The following is a 21,481-nucleotide window of genomic DNA, read 5'->3' on the forward strand; positions in this document are numbered from 1 at the left end:
TATCTGTTCACGACAAAGCAATCTGGAGAGAATAAAGGCTGGGATAGGGTGGGTCACTGATTGTTTACTGAATCTTTGAATCTGATTTTAAAGTGATGATTATAGAACATATGTACGTCCCCCGGGATTATAGTCACTATATTTATGTTGACAAACCATTTTGTCAGTAGAAAACACGCGAAATTCAAGCTTAATGCACACAGGGCGTGCGCGGGGGGCGTGCGCGGGCGTGCGTGTGACCAAGCGGGCGCGCGGCGCAGTGTGAATGCTCGGCGGCGGGTCCCTATTATCGCACGCCCGACCCGCGCACAACCCGCGCCCGACCCGCGCACAACCCGCGCACGACCCGCGCACAACCCGCGCCCGACCCGCGCACGGCCGGTCCCGCACCCGCGCCCGGCCCGCGCTTGCGGCCTGTGAGTGGATGCTCATACACAACTAGCCGATGAGACGCCCCGATTGCGCGTCTGTGTGCGTTGCTAACCTTCAAAGTTAAGCTTGACTCTTCGTGTTTGACAAAATTGGTTTCCCAGACTAAAGATAAGCGTTATTTTTCATTCCTTCTTTGTGGCATACATACATTTGTGAAGCTTCTTGCATGGTTACTCTAAATTATTACCAACACAACAATGGAGGTAGTACTTACAGGTACTCTGACTTAACCAGTCTTTTGCGATGCGTCCTCTTTGACCGCCTCAACCCAAGTGAAGTGAACGAGTCTGTCCCCGTTACTCCGTGCCCCACCATTTGCTAAAACTACTGTGTTGCCAACAGTATAATGTTACTTTCCCAGCTACCCCTGTATTAATCGGGGTAACGTACTAATGTTGCTACAGTAGAATTATTATTTAACTGCTATCTTAAATGTTTACATAAATAAATCATGACACATACATACATAAATGATTAATGTAGATGATTTAAAGCTAAATATTCAGCCCTCTGTGTTACAATCACAAAGGGCTATGTTCATGTATGGACGGCCCCCTGATGCGAAATTAACACAACACAACGTTGACGTAGATCCGTGTCGGGTTCCAGCTTCAAGGGCGAGCTGCCCGAGGGGCGCCACCTGCGCGTCGACAACAAGAACTTCTACTTCGACATCGGCCAGAACAACCGCGGGGTCTACATGAAAGTCAGCGAGGTAACTTTACACACTGAACGAAAATAAAACATGGAACCATTCTGTCCGTGTCCGCTCAAATATAGCATTTATAGCCCAACGTAAACTACCCGAAGGTGGGCGGTACTTACAAACTACCCAATTAGCCTCATGCATGATGTTTATATTTGAACGAAATATGTTTTATTCGGATGTTTGTTACCGTTATATCATGTTACAAATGCATTTCCGTTTTTAAATTACCATTTAATTACTTAAAATTATAAATAAAAAGTACAAAAATTTGCCCGCGAAAAGCTAGTGAGCGAAACGCTCGAAACGCCACGTGACGTCACGCGTTCGACAGATTAGTGTCATTAGTAGCAAACGTCAGTTGGGCCGCCCAACGTGTGACGTCATCACGCTCTGTCGAATTCGCGCCAAAAATTATGAGTGTTTCAACCGCTTAAAAATTTTCAACATTTTAAATATTTTTTTAATAAAATAATGTTAAGGTTTACAAAAGTATTTTTATCATTTCCGGTGTTCCAACGATATAAATTATGCAATTCATGCATGGAGCTAATTGGCAACCTCAGTTCGACCGAGATGACATGTTTCAAACGCGACTTCCATGTTTTATTTCCGTTCACTGAGTTTACACAATTCTATTATTTACCATCCCATCGAGAAAGAAAGAAAATGACTTGGCTGTCGCCTCCTCCACATTAGAGCTTGGATCTCGCAGATATGAACCGTGAACCAATGAGGAAAGTAGTGTCCTGCTAAAGTTAGCCACGAACAATCTCGCACATCGACCTGCCTGTTCCTATCTCTATCGCACGCGCGTAATGATATAGCTCTCCCACCGCTCATGATGGCGGCGGTCAATGCCACTGTGCGAGCGGGACAGCTATATGGGCAGCAGCGTGTGCGATAGAGATAGGAACACGTGGATTGATGTACGAAATTGTTCGTGGTTAAAGCGTCCTTACTAATCTTAATTGTAATTTATTTATTCTGTAAGATAACATTTTGTAATTTTTAAATAGATTTTCGTTCTCTTGACCCATTTGTTTTACAAATAAAACATTCTGATTCTGAGTACACTATTTTTGTCCCAGGACAAAAGTACTATAAAAACCGGCCAAGTGCGAGTCGAACTCGCGTTCCAAGGGTTCCGTACATTACACAATTTAAACAATGTATTTTTTATGTGAAACGTGAGTGTAATGACTTAAAAAAACCCGTAGGGGTCGGATCAAAAATTAAGTAATTAAGTCCGACTCACGCTTGACTGCACATTTCTAATAGGTTTTCCTGTAATCTATAGATAAAGATCTATTTTGTGTATTTTTTTCAAAATTTTAGACCTAGTAGTTTCGGAGATAAAATGGTCATTTTTTGCCTATTTTCTTGAATAACTTCTAAACTGTTTATCCTAAAATTATAAAAAAAATATATTTGAGATTCTCACAATGAGCTCTTTCATTTGATATGTAACACGATATAGTTTGAAAAACTTTATTTTTTTAATTTTCTTATTTAGCCCCCAAAAGTGTTTGTCCCCCCCCCTCCCCCATGTTTATAATTCATTTGTTTACGTTACATGTCCGTCTTTGGGTCACAAACTTACACATGTATACCAAATTTCAACTTAATTGGTCCAGTAGTTTCGGAGAAAATAGGCTGTGACAGACGGACAGACAGACAGACGCACGAGTGATCCTCTAAGGGTTCCGTTTTTTCCTTTTGAGGTACGGAACCCTAAAAACGGGAAACCAGCCGCTTAATCGTGGATCAAATCCATTTTCATGCACAAAATGTGGAGGGCTCTATACATATAGGAATTTCACATTTATGATGGCACTTCCTCGCTCTGAGGCCTGCCAAGAAAATAATTGACCGAAGCGTTAGCGAATGTCTCTGCTTCAGCTCGGGCGAAAATGCTTTCGGATGTCCGGATGTTCTCCTCTACAGGTCGCAATTCTCAGCCAATTCTCGTGAAATTTTGTGAACAGGTTCGATGATTAAATAGTTTTTTTTTGATGATTCAGTTTTTGGATTTGTTCAAAATGGCGGAACCATGGGGGTTCGAGAGGTCTACGGCTCACAGAGTCTACGGCTAGGTCTGACTAATGATGTGTGTGTTGTAGGTGAAGAGCAACTTCCGCACAGCGATCACGGTGCCCGAGAAGTGCTGGGCGCGCTTCCGGGACATTCTAGCCGACTACACCGACAAGATGGGTCGCGCGCACCCCGACACCGTGCAGGTGAGTGTGTGTGCGTGCGTGTGTGCGTGTGTGTGTGTGTGTGTGTGTGTGTGTGTGTGTGTGTGTGTGTGTGTGTGTGTGTGTGTGTGTGTCACGTGTAGACGTTCGCCAGTGCCACCACCGAGGTCGTACCCTAAAGCGGAGTCTTCAAAGTTCATCATATTGTGTGCATTGAATTTAGTTACAGAAGTGGACACGATTAGGTTATTATTCAGATTGCGGTTCGGTCGCCGGCCGGCGGTGGGGCGATAGGCGACATTTCGAGGCGGTTCTTACATTCCACTCGAGTAAACGTATGGACGACCATGTACGCCGACTCGGCGCCCGTCGCTCCTCGGCATCCAGTCTGCAACTTCAAAGTCGGTTATATTTTGACTAAATGCTTCAATGAAGTTTGGTTAGTTAGAATGTAGAGTGAGATAGTGCATAACGAATAACGGTTTACTGATGTTTCGGCGAAAATGACAAACTTTCAGTTCCCAAACTATTTATCCCATATTTTTAGTTGGGCGAAATTTCATTTCGCAAATTTACATAATCCAACCTAACCTAACCCAACCTAGTACGTCATTTTCATTTCGCAAGTATGGGGTTGGGAAATGAAATGGTTGCGAAGTAAGGTTATGTCAACGATTGGTTTGCCAAATGAAACTTTGGCGAAAAGTTGGTTGCCAAGTGAAATTTGGCGAAATAAATTTCGCCAAAAAGGAAGTACACCCGAATAACACGTAACGAAGTGTGGTGCCAGCATTATATGTTTGTTTGTTTGTCTGTCTGTCTGCAGGGCGGCGGCACCGCGCGCGCCGGCGGCAGCGCCGCGCCGCACCCCGACACAGTGAGTATAGTAGCCCCACCCCCCCGCCCCCGACACAGTGAGTATGAGTAGCCTCCCCCTCCCCGCGGTGTACACGACAACTTGTAGCACCACTCCTCTCCGCCCCCGAGTGTAGTGGACAAAATGCTATTTTCTTATCAATTTTTGAAGAAAAAAGACAGCCTTTACTTTACACGATCTGGTGTGCCGAAATTAATTATTCAATTGCCCTGTGAAATTACTGAGCCGAGTGTAATCTGAGTGGAAGCTCGAGTGGCGGCGACGAGCGGGGCGAGCGGCGCGGCGTCCATATCAAACAAATGCAAACGTACGCGAGCGGCCGCACTGCACGCTGCTCGAACCCCTCGGACGCTCGACACGCCCGGCCGAATTAGACTATAGGGGTTATGTCTATCCTTCTGCCTGATACTGTCTACTATCTTACTACTAAAAACATCAGGGAAATGACATATCTCGGCCCGTCCGATGAAAGGATAGATATAATAGGGTCGTTTCCACATGTTGAATTTTATAATTAAATCTAGTTAAATAGATAGAAAATGAGTAATTTGTCACGATAAATTGGAAACTTAAAAAATATATGGGAAAAATTAATAAATACTTCAATTAAAAAAAAAAATAACTTGCAACAGGAAAAGAATAATGGTACCATTCGATTCCTTACATTTTATTAAAAAATGTATTGTATAGCAACAATATACATAAACGCAATATTTCACCGACAAAAACGCAATTTCCCTATTTTCCACGGCTTCTAATGGAGCCCACTGACTATCAGTCCGCCGGACGATATCGGCCTGTATTTAGTTCTAACCGACAGGCCGATGTCGTCCGGCGGAGTGATACCGACCGTCGCTGCCCCTCGCTTGTTGCAGGAGTCGTTCGACGCCCGGACTTGATGCGGCGGCCCCCGCAGTCCGCGCCCGCGCCCGCGCCCGCGCCCGCGCCCGCGCCGCCGCCGCATTACTACCGCATTATGTGTATATAGTACTTTATATACGTAGCCTGTTATATATAACTCGCGGCTCGCGCGGACATTCCGACCTCTGTCTCATCCTCCGTTCTGAGCGTTCATAGACGCGTTAGTTGTAAGGTATTAATGTGATAAAAACACCTTTTTGAGCTTTATTGTTTTATCTTTTTTTTGTGTAATTGTAATTAATTTGTCAAGTATTAGGGCGGGAGCGCCCGGGTGCGGTCTCGTTTCGCGTTCGTGGCCTTTTTCTTTATGTCGTCGCCGCATTGAATTTTCTGTCAATGAATTACTTGAATGAAATGTGACGCCGGCGAGCGGGGCGATTTTGAAACGTTAGGAAACTTTGCGCCGGTCGCGGAGTCCCTCGCCTGAAAATTACGAAATAAATGCTCCTAAAGATTACGCTCTACGCTGACGCTAGCATGAGAACGTCATACGTGCGTTTGACGCTCGACGCCGCTAGCGTCAGCGTCGAGCGTGATCCCTTGGAGCGGTTTTTCGTAGTGGAATTTGTTAATTGTGATCGAATCCGCCCCGCGCGGCCCGGGCGCTCCCGCAGCGCGTAACATAGGATATAAAAATTGGTAAATCTAAAAAGAGATTTTGAAAAATGTAAAAAAAATCAAGTTCAACAATCGTGCACGCCTGGCCGAAATCCTAACGACATAATAAGGAGTTACGTTGATGTAAAATGCCACTTATCTAGTTCGTAGGGGTATGTTTTTTTATATGGATTATTTAATGATACAATGATAGTGTTTTGACTGAAAACGAGGGAGCTCGCGGTCCGTCGATGAAATCACTAAAATTTATTAAAATTAAAAAAAAAATGCTGATTACATTTTGTTTTACAACTAAATTTAAAGAACATACAAATGTAGCTTCTATGACAATATGTATGTAAGACATCAGGATGACATTAGTGATCATGTGCTATGAACTCAATATGCCTTTATTTTGAACGGAAGTGTTCGTCAGTACCGCGGGTTCCCTTTTCGTGCACCGGGTGTTTACAGGGGGCAGGGCCGAAGCTAAACGACACTCACGACATGGCGGTCAATATCATGGCTCTACTTGAATGGGCCTTCGGCGGTCAAACCGTCGGGGCATATGTGAAAGAATTTAAAAAAGATTAAATCTTAGGCTTTCATATGTTAAAACTAAAAGCAAGTACGAGTATACTATAGAGATGACAACGTAATAATAAGTTTGAACAGGATTGTCTTATGGTACTTTCAATAGGAATAAATAAGTTCAAGGAAAATATAGAAATAATCATCACTTAGGCCAAGATTCAAACGTGCAACCTTTTGGAACATCGGTCCAATCGCACTAAACCAACTGAGCTGCTTTTTTCCATTATTCAATTTAAAAAAAAGTAGTATTGTTCGCACTTATCTGCTTGATAAAAATTACTCTACGTTATACTTGCTTTCAATTTTAAAGTGATATTTGACGTTATCGTTAGTGTCGCCCGCTCGGCTATCTCGAATCATTAGGTAAGCTACGCAAGCTGTGATATGTGGGTACAGCCGAGGGTACAACTTTTGTACTGCGCTGGGAGGCTCGGCCGCACACTCTATTCCAATGGGGTTTTCTAAATTGTGGGCAAATGCCGCGGCCACAACACGCTCCGGACGAATTACAAGGGAATAAGAGAAATGGCAAGATTAATGTCAAAACAAATCAAATATCATTTATATTCAGGCAACTAAGGCTCATATAAAATCCTTAAATCGTTTTGGCGACACAGTTTTCTGTTGCGTCACCTGGGCACTGTTGCATAATAAACTACAACTAATATTACAAGCGGAACTCCTTTTCTAATATGTGAAATTAAAAAAGGAGTTCCGTTTGTAATATTACTTGTAGTTTATTATGCAACACGGCCCTGTTCCTGTGTAGAATAGGATTATCGTGCGAGTTTTAGTTTTACTTCTGTTTAATATTTTGCCGTTGAAGTAGCTCGGCTGGTATCACTAGCAGTTTTATAATAAAATCATACTGCTGGTGACATATAACCACCACCTGGTGGACTCTGCCTGTGAAGCCGATGGTCCCGGGTTCGAATTCCGGTAAGGGCATTTATTTGTGTGATGAGCACAGATATTTGTTCCTGAGTCATGGGTGTTTTCTATGTATTTAAGTTTTTATATATTATATATATCGTTGTCTGAGTACCCATAACACAAGCCTCCTTGGGCTTACCGTGGGACAGTCAATCTGTGTAAGAATGTCCTATAATATTTATATAAAGGAAAATAAGAATTAATGTGCATACAGGGATCGTCAAGGGTCGTCGGTTGCTTTGGTGTCACCACTTTTATTCATCACCTGAATTTTGAATGTTTAATTTGATTTTTGAATTATGTAGATGACATGTTTTCGTGTTTTTTTTATAAAACCAAACTTGGAACAATTCAATATAAAAACTACAACATTTTCAGTCGGTGTTAGCGTCGAGCGTAAACGCTCGGAGCGTGTTTCGTGGCCCTAGGGTTAAGGCTCTAAGAGCAAGGGCGGGTTTTGGACTGTTTTTATTTTTCCGCCTAAGGGTGGTGTTCCACCTGGCCGAATTCTTTGCTTAATGAGAGAGTGAGAGGCAATGCATATTGTACATTGTACAGGTGGGATGGGATAGCACCCGGTACCAAGCGGTACAGCCGCGGCCGAGCCGGGTAGGTTAAGGCGTAGGCACCCCGTGTTAGGGCGTGCTTTTATTGTTGTAAGTTCATCTGTACTAAGAATTTCCAGAAACTAGGTTATTTCTACTCAGAATCAAGAACAATATAGATTCTAATAGGAGAAATAAGTGTCCCAATTAAATTTCTACTATTTTTGACTTTCCATTGCGTTTCGCCGTAAGAATCTTTGAAAGAAAATTTGTGGCGCTTTTTCTTATAGTAGAATCAATAGAGCTCGTGACTCTAATAAACTCAAATTTCTGGGAATATTAAGAACACGCCTGTTACAACAATAAAGAAAATCGCCCGTTGATCGCACTCGATGGGCCCGGTTTTTGGAACCTTTCGTGGCGAGTCGCGGGCGGACCCGTCGAACGCGTGGCGTGTGCGTGTGTATATATATATATTTGTGTGTGTGTGTGTGTGTGTGCGCGGGACGCACGCGGACGGCGCGGTGCTGTGTTACCGGGCTTCCGGTATGTTACGCGGCTGTTCCATTGTGTTATGCGACGGATCCGCTGTGTGACAACGGTTCTGCCGTGTGACGTGGATGTTACGACTATCCGCTCGGTGACGGGACGGTTCTGTTACGTTCCGTGACGCCGGTTCCGATCCGTGACGCGACGGTTCCGTTCCGTGTTCCGTCGGTACCGCTCCGTGACGCGGGCCCGCGCCGTTCCGCTGTAGTTTAAGTTCAGCACTACACCGGGCGTCGGACGTGCCTTTATTTACTAATTGTCTTATTTTGCATTTTTTTGTTTTTTCTTTACAATAAGTGCATCACCCGTTTTCACCCTCTAATGGTAGCTCCGCGCCGGCGACGGCCCGCGCGTTATGCGGTTATCATTGATGCGGACCCGCACGCCGCTCCGGGGTGCGAGCGAGACAGCGCTATGCACCGTATATACCGTCCCGCGCGCACACCGGAGCGCCGCGCGGATCCGCATCTGTGAAGACCGCCTTATCTCGTTATAAATGTAATATTATGTATATCTACGAATTCGAGTCAGGTTAGTAGTATCTCGTGTTTAAAATTTTATTGTGTTACTAAATGATAGGGTAATGTTTTTTTATTAGTGGTACGTTGCCGACAGTTGTGATGTCTCCGATCCTTTTCCTCATCGCTTCGCTCGTCGCCTCCGGACCCAGAAGGGCCTTCACTAGCCTTTACCTCACAGTAACTAAAGTACTAAATAAGAGTCAATGACTATAGAGACTATTGTGCAAAACGAAGTATAAATGCATATGTCAGCTTGAAGTCAAATTAAATGTTGGCTGGTCTGGTTGGCTATGCTATGGTTTATGGCCTGCGATGCGACATGCGACGCCGGAGCGCCGGACGCGGCGAGCGAGCGGCGAGTCCTAGAGTACTTGACCTACGGAGCTATAATAGAGTAGCCTGTAAACTATGCAGTCATCTCCTGGAGACCATAAATACTAATAGTGTGGGATAAGTTCGTGACGTCCGATAAAATGTTACATATAGAAAAAAAAAAGATAAAATATATAAAAAATTAATCACATCTCTATAGTAAAATAGAAATATATTTGCCGGCGGGGGCGGCGCGGGGCTTTGTGCGAGCCGCGGGGAGGTGCACTCGCCTCCGGGGGCGCACTCGCCTCCGGGGGCGCACTCGCCTCCGGGGGCGCACTCGCCTCCGCAGGGTGCGCTTGCCTCGCGAGGCGACCGGTGTGCCTCCTCGCGACTAGTGGCTTAATTTTAACAACAATTTATGGTACAAAATGTAATTTTAGTTCCATAGACGTTTAAGATCTACAGAGTTTATATTTAGAGAAAAGTGATTAAAACCGACTTAGCATCGTCGATAAATATAATTAATGTTACATATATGTGTATCCGAGTGAGGAGTGACATAAATTTAATGTTAACATAGATCTATATGTTGTGAGCTAGTTATCGCGTGGTGATTACGTCGGCTGCAGGCCTCGATGCGCGCTCGGCCCCTCCCTCCAGGAACCATCTTGTAGTCGTTAGTCAGTCCCTGCTCCCTGCTCCCTGCCCAGTGCCCACCATTGTTCTGTCATCCCGAAAACACTTGTGTACTAATGCACACCCTTCCACATGAAATTTTTCTTATTAAATGAATCACACATAAACTTACTCCCCTCTTCAGAATTTAATAGTAACGGAAACATCCTTGTAGCCACTAAATCTCCGATATGTGAATTGATAACACTTTTTCCAAGAACCTTTTGTACTACTATTTTTAACATGTGGCATGCTCTTCTAGTATAGATACCAACCATTCTCTTAACGGCGGGAGTGACCAGAGGGCGTAGCCTAGATGACAACCGTCTATCGACAAATTCCGATTGAAAAGTCAAAATATATCGGGATGGCAGATGCGATGACAAATTACGCGATCATTTCATACATTATTTAAGTTTCGATTGTCATTTTCTATGTATATTCGGTTGTCACTTAGCTAGGCCCCTAGTAGTATTAGATGTGCAACGGCACGTTCATGGCTAGACACCAGTCGATGTGTAATGGTTGGGTTGGGGCCCGGCGCCGGCGCGCGGCCTGCGGCGAGTACAGCGCTGCCCTGTGATACCGCCCCCGCACCTCCCACGCAAGCTTTCACTTCTTCTGTATGCGCTGCGCGAACGCCTGCCGACAGCCGAACGAACATTCACTCACCAATTACAATAATCGTTTGACTATGGTCGAAAGATTCTAGGCTATTTGATTTACGGCCAAATACGCGATTATCAAAGTGAATTTGAAAAATTAAGAATATATTCACGCTCTTGTGTTGTGTACGACTCATCCACTGAGAAACCCAAGTGGTTTCACTGTGAAACGCTCCGTATCCGTGTTCCCTCGGTGACACGGATCCGTATGTGTGTCGGGCGGCAGGCGCTCGGCGCAGGATAGTCAATTAATGTAGCGGCCCCGCTCCCCCGCCCGCACCGGCTCTAGCTACGGGACGACAACACCGCGAAACTATAAAACAAAACAAAAAATCCCAAAAAAAACAGAGTTATAATAGTACGTTAGTTTTAATTATATTTCTGACAAGAATCGATGTTTTACTAAAGTTTATTTACGCGTTCGTCTGCGGCGGCCCGCGGGCCGCCATGACCGAGCGGCATCGAACTCACGCAATACACGATTTTAACTACACGTAAGCAATACCACAGTACCTGAATTAAGGAAGAAAAAAAGTATAAAATGTAATAGTACGGAAATAGTGGTTGAAGCACGCCGCATCGCGGCGTCCTGCGGGTTCGATGGACGTTCAGTTTAGTTTCGGGTGGTCGATCGTACTAAGGCTTCTGTAATTGTTAAATATTATTGTCAAATAAAGTAACGGATCTTGCAACGTTCGTATTTGTAAAGCTGGAGCGCTCACCGTTATGTTCAGCCACTGCAGTAATCTGGGAGCTGTCTGAATCAGTCGCGAGACAAGTCGGTCGACGAATCGGCAGGTTAGCGGTTAGGGTAAACGGTTGTAGGGAACACGAGCGGCGACGCGCGCCGGCTCCGTGCCGGCTCCGTGTCGGCGCCGGCGCGCTCCGTCGGGACGAGGGTGAAACAGCTTGACTCTTTCATAATACAGAAAAAAATTAAGGAACATGACATCAGTTTCCGTTGTACTTTGTCCGAAGACAGACGTGTATGTAGAAGTGGCCGCGCTGGCCGCGACCCGCGTGGTGTTATCAGAGGACCTACCGCGAACCACGTTCGACGTGTTGCCTTTCTGTTGCACTTGTAAATTCGTATGTAAGTGTGACAGGGTGGCAACACGTCGAACGTGGTACGCGGTAGGCCCTCAGATGTGGGGAGTGAAGTTGAACAAATACTGCCAATCGATTGTAGGTTTATAATAATAATGAATAATGATTTGTAGAATTAAACGATTTCGAAATATTGTGTCCCGAATATTTCATATTTTATGTATAGTATCGATAACGGTGGCTAAGTGCCGTTCAAATATTCCGCTTCGGAAAACGTTCAGTTTCGTTCGTGCCTTCAGACTTCACAAAATAACTGACAATAGCATTGCAATCGGTTAGCGACACACTGGGAGTTTGGACGGACAGGGCCACCATGTAAATGTTTCCTTAAGGCGAGGATGGATACAAACTGTGTTCTGTAGAGTACTGAGCGACAGGGCGTTGACTAGATAGCAGGCGCCGGGCCGCCGTGCCGGCTCCGGCGTGGATCCGGCGCGGATCCGACGCGTGGGCTCGGCGCCGTAAGTAATTTGGTGCGAATGGGGTTAGAAGAAGGAGCTAAGTTGTAAAAAAACTAGATTGCTATATACATAAAATTAATTAATGTCATTAACGGGTCTAACGCGATACAATTTCATTTCTTTTTTCCGATGTTTTAGCTAGGTTGCACTAACTGTGGTCACGGAAGACTAACGTTCCAGCAAAATGTCAATTGAGTTATTGGTAAACAACACTAAACTACCCGACATAAGTTTATATAAATATTCGACAGTAGACAAGCAAAATTATCTACCCGTTTCTGATTAATGTTTATTGTCCACGGCACGACACGCAACACTAACAATATCCGCACACTGGTCCGAAGATAGATCCCTTGGTTGGTTAATGACATTAATTATGTGTACAAAACGCGAATTTAAAGCGTTATATACATAAAATTGTTAGGTTTAATAGTGTTGGCATATTGGGTGTTGTGTATGGGGAGGTAGTGACGAACGACTGCTCTTGAATTCTCGATTGTCGTGCCCCGTGTGAATGAAATGGTAGTTAGCTCTGATTGATTGAAGCTTTTACGAACTATTCGATTTGGCACCCAATATGCACAGGAAAAGTAGTTGGTAATTTTTGATATCGAGAATTCGGCATTGTGGGACTGATGGGGCTCATATGATGAGGATAAATTTTGTTCGGATTATTTGAATTATTCTAAAATTTTCAATTCGTGTGTGACACGGCTCGCTTCTCTCTGAGACTGGTTCGGTGTGTGCCGGGCGGGGCCGCGGCGCGACTCCCGCGCGATTGCCGGACGACAGTCGCACGACTGTCGCGCGACTAACGCACAGTCGCCGCGTCGCGCCGCGGCATCTGACCCGGATGAGATTTTGTATCCAAAGATTGTATAGTGTGATGTATAACTTCCTATAGGTTTATTATTATTATACTAGTATTTTATACTTGTTATTTTTCTATTGTTTGACACTAGTTCGTATCGGAAATGTTTGGAACATTGTCAGATCTCCAGATCGATTTTAAAATTTAGCTGTTATAATATAAGTTGTGTACCGAAATTGTCGAGGCGGCCGCGACGCGATGCGATCGTGTCGCGGCGCGTCATATTATATCACTATGTATTTTTTGGGATGAAGGAAGTTATGTGAGCGCGCGCTATGGCATAAAATGTTATCGCGCTGTCGTCTGTCCGTTGTATTAAATGCATTAAGGACCTAAGCTTCGGTAATGGGTAAACAAGTACGTAGTTAATGCTTTAATTTTTCGACTAATTATTTTATTCCTCTGCACGAAAATTAGTCATCCATTTATATGGATGACTAGTTTCTCAGTGGAACAATATACATTGTAAACGATTATCGCCTTAATTATGTACATTTTCATCCCCTATCGGGCAGTGAAAAAAATTTGCAAGTAAAATTGAGGGCTGATGTGCGCGCAGTGTGTGAGCATCGTTATATATACCTAAGGCCCTGACAGACGGCGGCGCGGCGCGCTCGAGCGAGGAGCAGTTAAACTGCATGGTGCTTGTGTAGGATACTTACTTACGATGGATATCATTATATTATCTTTTCTTATACTAAAATTGTGACGCCTATTTTTTTTGTATACGATTCGAATCGATGGAACGCCGCAAGAGAATGTCCATGTTTCTAAATTTAGTATTTGTTTCTTTCTAACTTCATGCCCTTTTGTGAGCGACACGTCAATGTTATAAAAACCAGACGTGACGCAGGATGGAAATGTGACGGTTCGGCGCGGCGTGACGCACGTGACGCAATGACGCATGCGACAAATAAAGCTGACGTGTTAACTCTTCAATGACGCATTGTGACAAACCGAACATATGTAACTTGACAGTAAATATGACTTGTGACGCAGGATTTGTAACATTCTGAACAAAACGTAACGTGTTACAAAACTATATGACGCATATTCAGATTCAGATATTTATTGATAAAATTATAAATAATATTACACGTCATACAGCATACACATCATTATCACAATACATTTACATAATTATCACAATATACAATTCATTGGGAATAAGACATAAAGACAAGACATAAGACATAAACTACTATAATGCAGCGACTTGTGGTTAGATTTTTGTTGCCAAAATTTTTGTTCCCCAATAGCTTTTATTGTTCCATTCGCGTTTTTCCCCATTCTGCTTTTTAACCAGCGTTAATTTTTTCTGTAGTTATTTAATCACGCGTATGTCCCAGTCGCTTTTTTCCCTAAAGAGTAATGTTTTCACGATAGTCACACTAAGTCGATAGATATAACGCACTTACAACCCCTCTGGTGTTGCGGGTGTCCATGGGCGGCGGTAATCGCTTACCATCAGGTGATCCGTCTGCTCGTTTGCCTCCTATTTCATAAAAAAAAATGGGTAGGTTAGGTTCGTTAGGTAGCTTCAGATGCACGAAGGGCATACCGCCCAGAAATAGGAGCCCGCGTAGCGGGGCTCCGTCGGCTCAGGCTAAGAAGGGCATGTTCTCGGAAATATTACTCTTTGGGAAAAAAAGCGACTGGGACATACGCGTGTGATTAAATTAACTACTGAAAAAAATTAATGCTGGTTAAAAAGCAGAATGGGGAAAAACGCGAATGGGACTAAAAATCCCGATTTTTTTTTTTGGGGAATTCATCTATACAGTCAATGCATCTCTGACCTATAAAGAAACTTATGACATCTAATAATAAAATGTACGTACGAGTATATTTGACGATGAAAATGACTGACTCCCACTAAATGGATGAACACATCAAACATGTTTTTTTTATTTTTTTATTTATCACAATAAATAAATAAAAAACATGTTTAATGTGTCATGTGACAGGTGGCTTTCCCTTCTTCATGAAAAACTAGGCACGAAAAAATGTAAATAATGCAAAATGACTCAGAGTCCGACTAAGCTAACTTTGCACCGACTTGTATAGAACAAAGTGAGGGAGTGTCGTTATCGACAGCATAGTTTCAAAGATATTTGACATTAATGATGACATTGAGACACTTTGTCATTGCATATAGCATGCAGTTAGTTTGGTCCGAACCTGATATTGAATTGAGTCACATAAAGAATTAACTCTTAACTATAAAAAACTGTTTTTCCTTCACATGACATGTGCGATGTGCGTCATATGAGGCAGGTGCGTCACGGGCGTCACGGCGCGCCAGCCGAGTGTCGACATACACGAGTATCGGAGCGCGGCTGCGACGCGCGGTGTGCCGTAGGAAAGTTTTACGATAAATGGTGAAAAAATAAATAAATTACAAAAAGGTTGGTTTTGTTATTTATAGCCCCGTACCCCCGTACCCCCGTACACTGATTATAATCGACAAGAGTCCGTTTTAACTTACTTTGCATCGACTTGAATAGAACAAAATGAGGGAATAGGTATGTGTGGGTTAGTCAACATATGTAGTGGTTTATCCGTTATAAGAACAGAAAAGTAATGAACAGTGAATAGATTTTTTACCTTACGCCCATGTTACGGTAGCGAAACGACCAAGCCACATATTTTGACTAAATGGGGCATTTTCTATGAAAAGGAAAGGTTGTCGATGGCGCTCACAGCGTCTCGCGGCATTGTATTCCCTTTCCCTTTTTATAGACAATACCACAATAAGGTGCAGTTTGTGAAGTTAGGGCGTGTACTATATATATAGTGTGTATATTTACATGAGATCTGATAACATTTTGCTATTATTGTGGTCTCGTCTTGGCAACATTTTACATGAAAATGTTTTTGGAGGGATCTACTTCCTATCTAATTCAAACAATTTCCATTCACGACGGTAGCGACCTCATACGAGAATGAGAACTTCCTCCTTTTGAAATCTTGAAGTCGGTTAAAAATATGAATTTCCTTAACGCGTACTGCCGCCGACAGGATTTTGCCAGGGCACTGGGGAGTAATTTAATGGTTTGCTACTGTTGCTATGTGCCTCAAATGGCCCTATTGGTGTACTTTCTTTTTGGCGAAATTTATTTCGCCAAATTTCACTTGGCAACCAACTTTTCGCCAAAGTTTCATTTGGCAAACCAATCGTTAGCATAACCTTACTTGCGAAATGAAAATGACGTACTAGGTTGCGTTAGGTTAGGTTGGATTATGTAAATTTGCGAAATGAAATTTCGCCCAACTAAAAATATGGGATAAATAGTTTGGAAACTGAAAGTTTGTCAAGTAATTTTCACCGAAACATCAGTAAACCGGCGCTATTATATAGGCACCAGAATCATTTGATTGTGATAACATCTAACCAAGGGGCGGAGGTACGTTTGAAATCGTTTAAAAACTCGCCGGGCACCTTTTGGAGGGAGGGAAATTCGGTCCAGTAGATTGACGCTATGCACAAACATACTCTAAATAGGTACCTACTAAAATCGGAACTTCCCGTAGAGGCGTAATCCCTACTTATGCAATCGTACACGCCGGGAAGAAGTTGATAACTCGAGATATTTTATTGAAGAAATTTGAACTTAAAATAAAATAGCATAAGGTTCAAATTTCTTCAATTTTTTCCCGCCACTTATCAACTTATTCCCGCGGTCCCGCCGTGTACCGTGTACGGTTAATTATAAATGCGAAAGTTACTTTGCCTGTCTGTCTGTATGTTACTTCTTCACGCTTCTACCGCTGTACCAATTTAGATGAAAATTTCATATGGAGATAGTTTAATAGAGCAAAATGATAGTTTTTATCAATCATATAATTTTATTACGCAGTCGAAGTCGGGGCAGGAGTTAGTAACCTAATAAAAACCTACGAGTGTATGCAGCGATTCACAAGCGGTACACCGTACACCCCGAAATTCCTTAAAATGCTGCAAATTAATGGTGTTAAAAGCATTAAAATAGGTACGATTGACCATTTGAATCAATTTGACCCGTAGAACAAAAAAATAGTGTCATCTTTTTTTGTATGGGAAAATAAATGTTCGGAAACTTTTCGTGTGGTATCAAACGGAAGCGCTTTTTGAGCCGATTCGTAAAATATGACGTCATAATCCCTCTCCTTTTGTTTGGTTCTATATACGGGTCAATTTGATTCAAATGACCTAAATATCAATCGTACCGATTTTCATGTTTTTAGCACAATTTGCAGCGTTATTTGGCGTACCGCTACCACTATTATGAAGTGGATATCAAACTTATCGGGTTTGTGACTGAAATAGTCTGTAGAGGCGAAACGGGCCATATCTTTACCATCACAGTTCACTGGGGAGCTATTGAGACTCGCCGATAACAGCAAGGGTTGATGATGGACCCCTAAGTCAGGTCAAAATCGTAAATCGAAATTAGGTATGTTATTTGCATCTCTATCGTTTGACATTTCAATGTGCAAGAGTGATATATAGATGTTTCGATTTTCACGGTAGACCCTCAGAAATATCCCTACCTAAGGGCCTACCCTGTACGGTCAAGGCTTTTAATTTAGGGATATTTCTGAGGGCCTACTATGGCTACTATTGTTTGACTGTACCTACATTCGAATATCGGAATATCGTTACCTGCCTCTATCGCTCCTGCTTATTCGAGGGACAGAGAGGCAGATACACTAAATTTTAATTTTCAATATTCGCGGTTGAAAATCGAGGGCTCAACTTATAATAGTGTGAGTCGAGATAGTGAATGGCCCAGCCAGCTGATCCGTTGAGATACTGATCTCTTTGATGACGTCGTGTGATGGAAAAGTGTTCATGAATTAAGTTTTTAACGCCGTTAGATAAGGGTTTCACTGGAACACAGTGTAGTGAAATGGAGGTGACCTCGTACATAAAATGGAAAATCGAAATTCTAAAATTGCCTATCTGCGTCCGGGTCATAGGAAGAGTCACTTTGTCGGCTTTCTAGCACTAATGATTACGGAGCAAAGCGTCGGACGGAAAGACAGACAGACGGACATGGCGAAACTATAAGGGTTCCTAGATGACTACGGATTACGGAACCCTAAAAATCATGATAGATATAAAGGGCCCTTAAAACAGCTGACGTACTTATAACCAGTGTGACAAGTGTTTGTTTTTAATTGAAATCAAAACCGAACATCAAAAGTGAGTACGAGTATATAGGTCACAAGTGGTCACAAATCAAAGATTCGCCGACATCGTTAGACCCGTATTACTGATCAGAAAATATTCATACGGCAAAGTCTTTATGACCTTGATTCAGGGTTTAATATCGCTTGGATTTTGTAGTTTTTCCCCTATCTATTGGGGCAGGCATCAATATGGTAAAAGGAAGTCCCGCGTTTGGGGTTGCGAGGTGTAGAATTTTCTCGACATGGTAGAACTTTTGGTTATTTTTTCAAGATTTTATCGTAGCATAATATGATGGTGGCAAAGTGAACGATTCATTCGAAGGTGAACTAAGTCGAATCAGGCTAAAACGGCTGGACCCTGGGGTAATGAGGCTCTGGAGCTTTTTAGGGAGCTAGGCAGGCGTTCCGCTCTGGGTCTTGGCTGGTCCAACAAGTGGGAATGCTGCCAGCATAATGGGAACTTTCGGGTCGGGCTTGGTGCAGGGTGGGGATGGGCGTTAGTTTGTAGATGTTTTTGACGAAGCTTGTTGCAAAAATTATGGTTTGTCTTAGTATTAACGTAGAATGCTCGGGTGATGCTTGTGTGGATTACATTTTTGTTTTTACGAAGCATGTGGCTGATGCTGTGTACCTACCTATATGAACGTGAATAAAATTTACGTTTAACTATTACTATCATAAATTGTAAACATAAATAAATCTTGACACTATGTTCACGATGACAAGTTAGTAATCAGTAATAATCAGTGTTTATTGCTTTCATAGGTTATACAAGTTGGTACATTAAATCTAACTTAATTACTATGGCTTAAAGCTATCCCTAATGCATTGCTTATAATGACCATGCATCATATTATATTCATACATATAGTTACATCTTTCAAACGGTTACAAATATTTTTAACTTGCGATATCGAAACTACTAATACTATATAAATACTAGATACATGTTTTGTCACAAAGAAATGCAATTATTTAAAATGTCATGTGTATTGCATGCTCAAATTACTTATATTTGTTCTATTACAAATGTATATCATTGAGATATTCTTGAATAGTATAATATGCCTTAGAGGCTAAAAAGGTATACAATGCAGTTTTAAATTCTTTAATGTTTTCTAGTTTTAGGATGCTTAATGGCAAGTTATTAAATATTCGGGGCGTCATACCAATTATGCTTTTAGACACAAAGGCGGTTTTGGATGACTTCTAATTATTTTTTTCCTGATGAGGTTACGAAGTGGCACTTAAAATCAAATCTCATGTTCGTAATTTCGTATGTAGTCGTGTGAAAAGGGGAATGAAAAATCAGGCTTTTTCCAAATGGCAGCTGGTAACTCCTGGCACGCACGCTCGGAGAGGGAGAGGGCGGCGGTCTTTGATCTCGCTCTCGCTTCTGCTTATTTGCCTATTAAAGGATTTGCTTAATTGAATTGACTCTCGGCGATCCACTTTTGTCCCCCGCGCCGTGTGCTGCAGTGAGACGTCTTCAACTAGCGGCTTTCTTTCATTTCCATAAGTAATGACAATGTGGTGTGTTTATTTGATTTATTTAACTCTTAGTCCCACGAGTCGTAGTAGGTAGATCAACGTTGACTTTATCAAATGACAAGGAGCTAGAGACTCGTATTGGCAAAGCATCCACGACATTTGGAAAGCTTTACTCACGCGTCTGGAGAAACGAAAAGCGGTCTATTAACACCGAAGTCCTGGTGTATCAGACCTGTGTTTCATGTGTTCTACTATACGCATCGGAGACCCTTACAACATATGCCAAACAACAGCGAAAATTAAATGCTTTCCATATGCGTTGCCACAGATCCATGTTGGGAGTCACTTGGAGAGATCATATGAGCAAAAAAACTGTGCTATCTAAAACGCCTTGTTCCTCTATAAAAGCAATCCTAAAGCAAAGACGGCTCACTTAGTTTGGCCATGTACATATATAGAATGGACCCTACCAGTCGACGTCAAATCGCAAACGCCAGGAGGCCGGTTGGACGCCCTAAGCTAAGCCTAGATTTAAGGACTTCTGCAAGAGGGACCTGATCTAGCTACTTCGATATGCGACCTCACAATTGGGAGTCAGACTTAAATGAGACCAGAGTGGCGTCGAAATCTCAAAGCGGGTGTAAACATGACAAGGACTGGTTAGAGAACCTTAGGCAGAAAAGACTCCGCGCTGCGAGACCTCCTCCCTTGGACTCTCGTCATGTTTGTGATTGCTGTGGCAGAAGATGCCGCTCTGGTATTGGACTCTTCAGTCATCTGAGACGTTGCAATCAACCTCCCCATAACACCTGATTTTACACGACGCTGCAACAATCATCTGCTATATATATATATATATATATATATATGTCGTGGCCAACGATGATGATGATGAGTCCAACGAGTCAACGAGTAGGTACGACGTAAGATAGAAGAAAGGAATAAGAAATCCCATCAAAAACAGTCAAACATCAAAAACACAAGTTCAATATTTTATTTAAGAATATGCATCGTTATGACTTCGCCGGCAAAAGAATTGAGATCTATATGGGTGCTAAGTTCTAGTTCTCGTGGGATGTAGGTAATTAAAGTTCATCAGGATCTGATTTTACGTGCAGGCTATTATATATTTGTCTCTTACTTTTCTAAAAATTTGTTTGTTGGTTGTTAAAAAAAATACTTTTATTATACTACGTCAGTGGCAAACAAGCATACGGCCCGCCTAGTTGTTACTATACCACAGTTAACACGAACCGTAGTGTGCCTCCTCATTCCCGCTCGTCGGCGTCTGTCTGTCTGTCTGTCTGTCGGGCAGACAGCGGAGCCTTTGACATTGATTTGATTGCGCCTCGATCGGGGCGGAGCGCCTATTTTAATTAATGACTGCGCTGCACGCTCGCAATCACAAAGCCTACAGTGAAAGAGCGAGTCGAAAGAGTGTAGAAAGCGTATCACGCTACTATATATAAGCTCTATACATATAGCACCGGCCCTCTCCCAACACAAAAATGTTGCTTACCGGGAGACACGCTCCCTTAAATTATAAACATCTACAGTTTTATGACATCAAATACATTTGTATTTTTGCCAGCGACTTCCCACAGAATATATGGAACGAACGGTAGTAAGTATCTATATACTTTCGCACTTAGGTATAGTATTTACCTAAACTCTATTTTTATTATAGGTACCCCTAATTACCTAGTTACACCCTATCCAACCGAACAATTTATTGTACTGCACTGTACTGTACAGTGCAGTCGGCAGAAGATTGTATAATCGAGCTGTCATTCTGGTATATTGGATTAAAAAAATCTAAATTTAGTATCTACATAAACATAATGTCTC

The 21,481-nt window shown here is 42.6% G+C and overlaps 1 protein-coding gene across 2 annotated transcripts in view; it reads left to right on the top strand.

Moving 5' to 3' along the window:
- Positions 1-15,374, top strand: part of LOC134751519 (transcriptional activator protein Pur-alpha) — a 38,744-nt gene extending 23,370 nt beyond the window's left edge. The window contains exons 6-10 of one of the 2 annotated variants that reach the window (XM_063686956.1): positions 1,024-1,147; positions 3,262-3,378; positions 4,163-4,213; positions 5,089-11,553; positions 11,667-15,374. In XM_063686956.1, coding sequence (XP_063543026.1) covers positions 1,024-1,147; positions 3,262-3,378; positions 4,163-4,213; positions 5,089-5,112 — 316 coding nt within the window. In that variant the 3' untranslated portion in view covers positions 5,113-11,553; positions 11,667-15,374. The remainder of the gene's footprint in view (positions 1-1,023; positions 1,148-3,261; positions 3,379-4,162; positions 4,214-5,088; positions 11,554-11,666) is intronic. The other variant, XM_063686957.1, reaches the window with a different exon arrangement.
- The last annotated feature ends 6,107 nt before the right edge of the window (positions 15,375-21,481 follow it).

The sequence above is a fragment of the Cydia strobilella genome, chromosome 22 (assembly GCF_947568885.1).
Source record: "Cydia strobilella chromosome 22, ilCydStro3.1, whole genome shotgun sequence".
Taxonomy (NCBI): domain Eukaryota; kingdom Metazoa; phylum Arthropoda; class Insecta; order Lepidoptera; family Tortricidae; genus Cydia; species Cydia strobilella.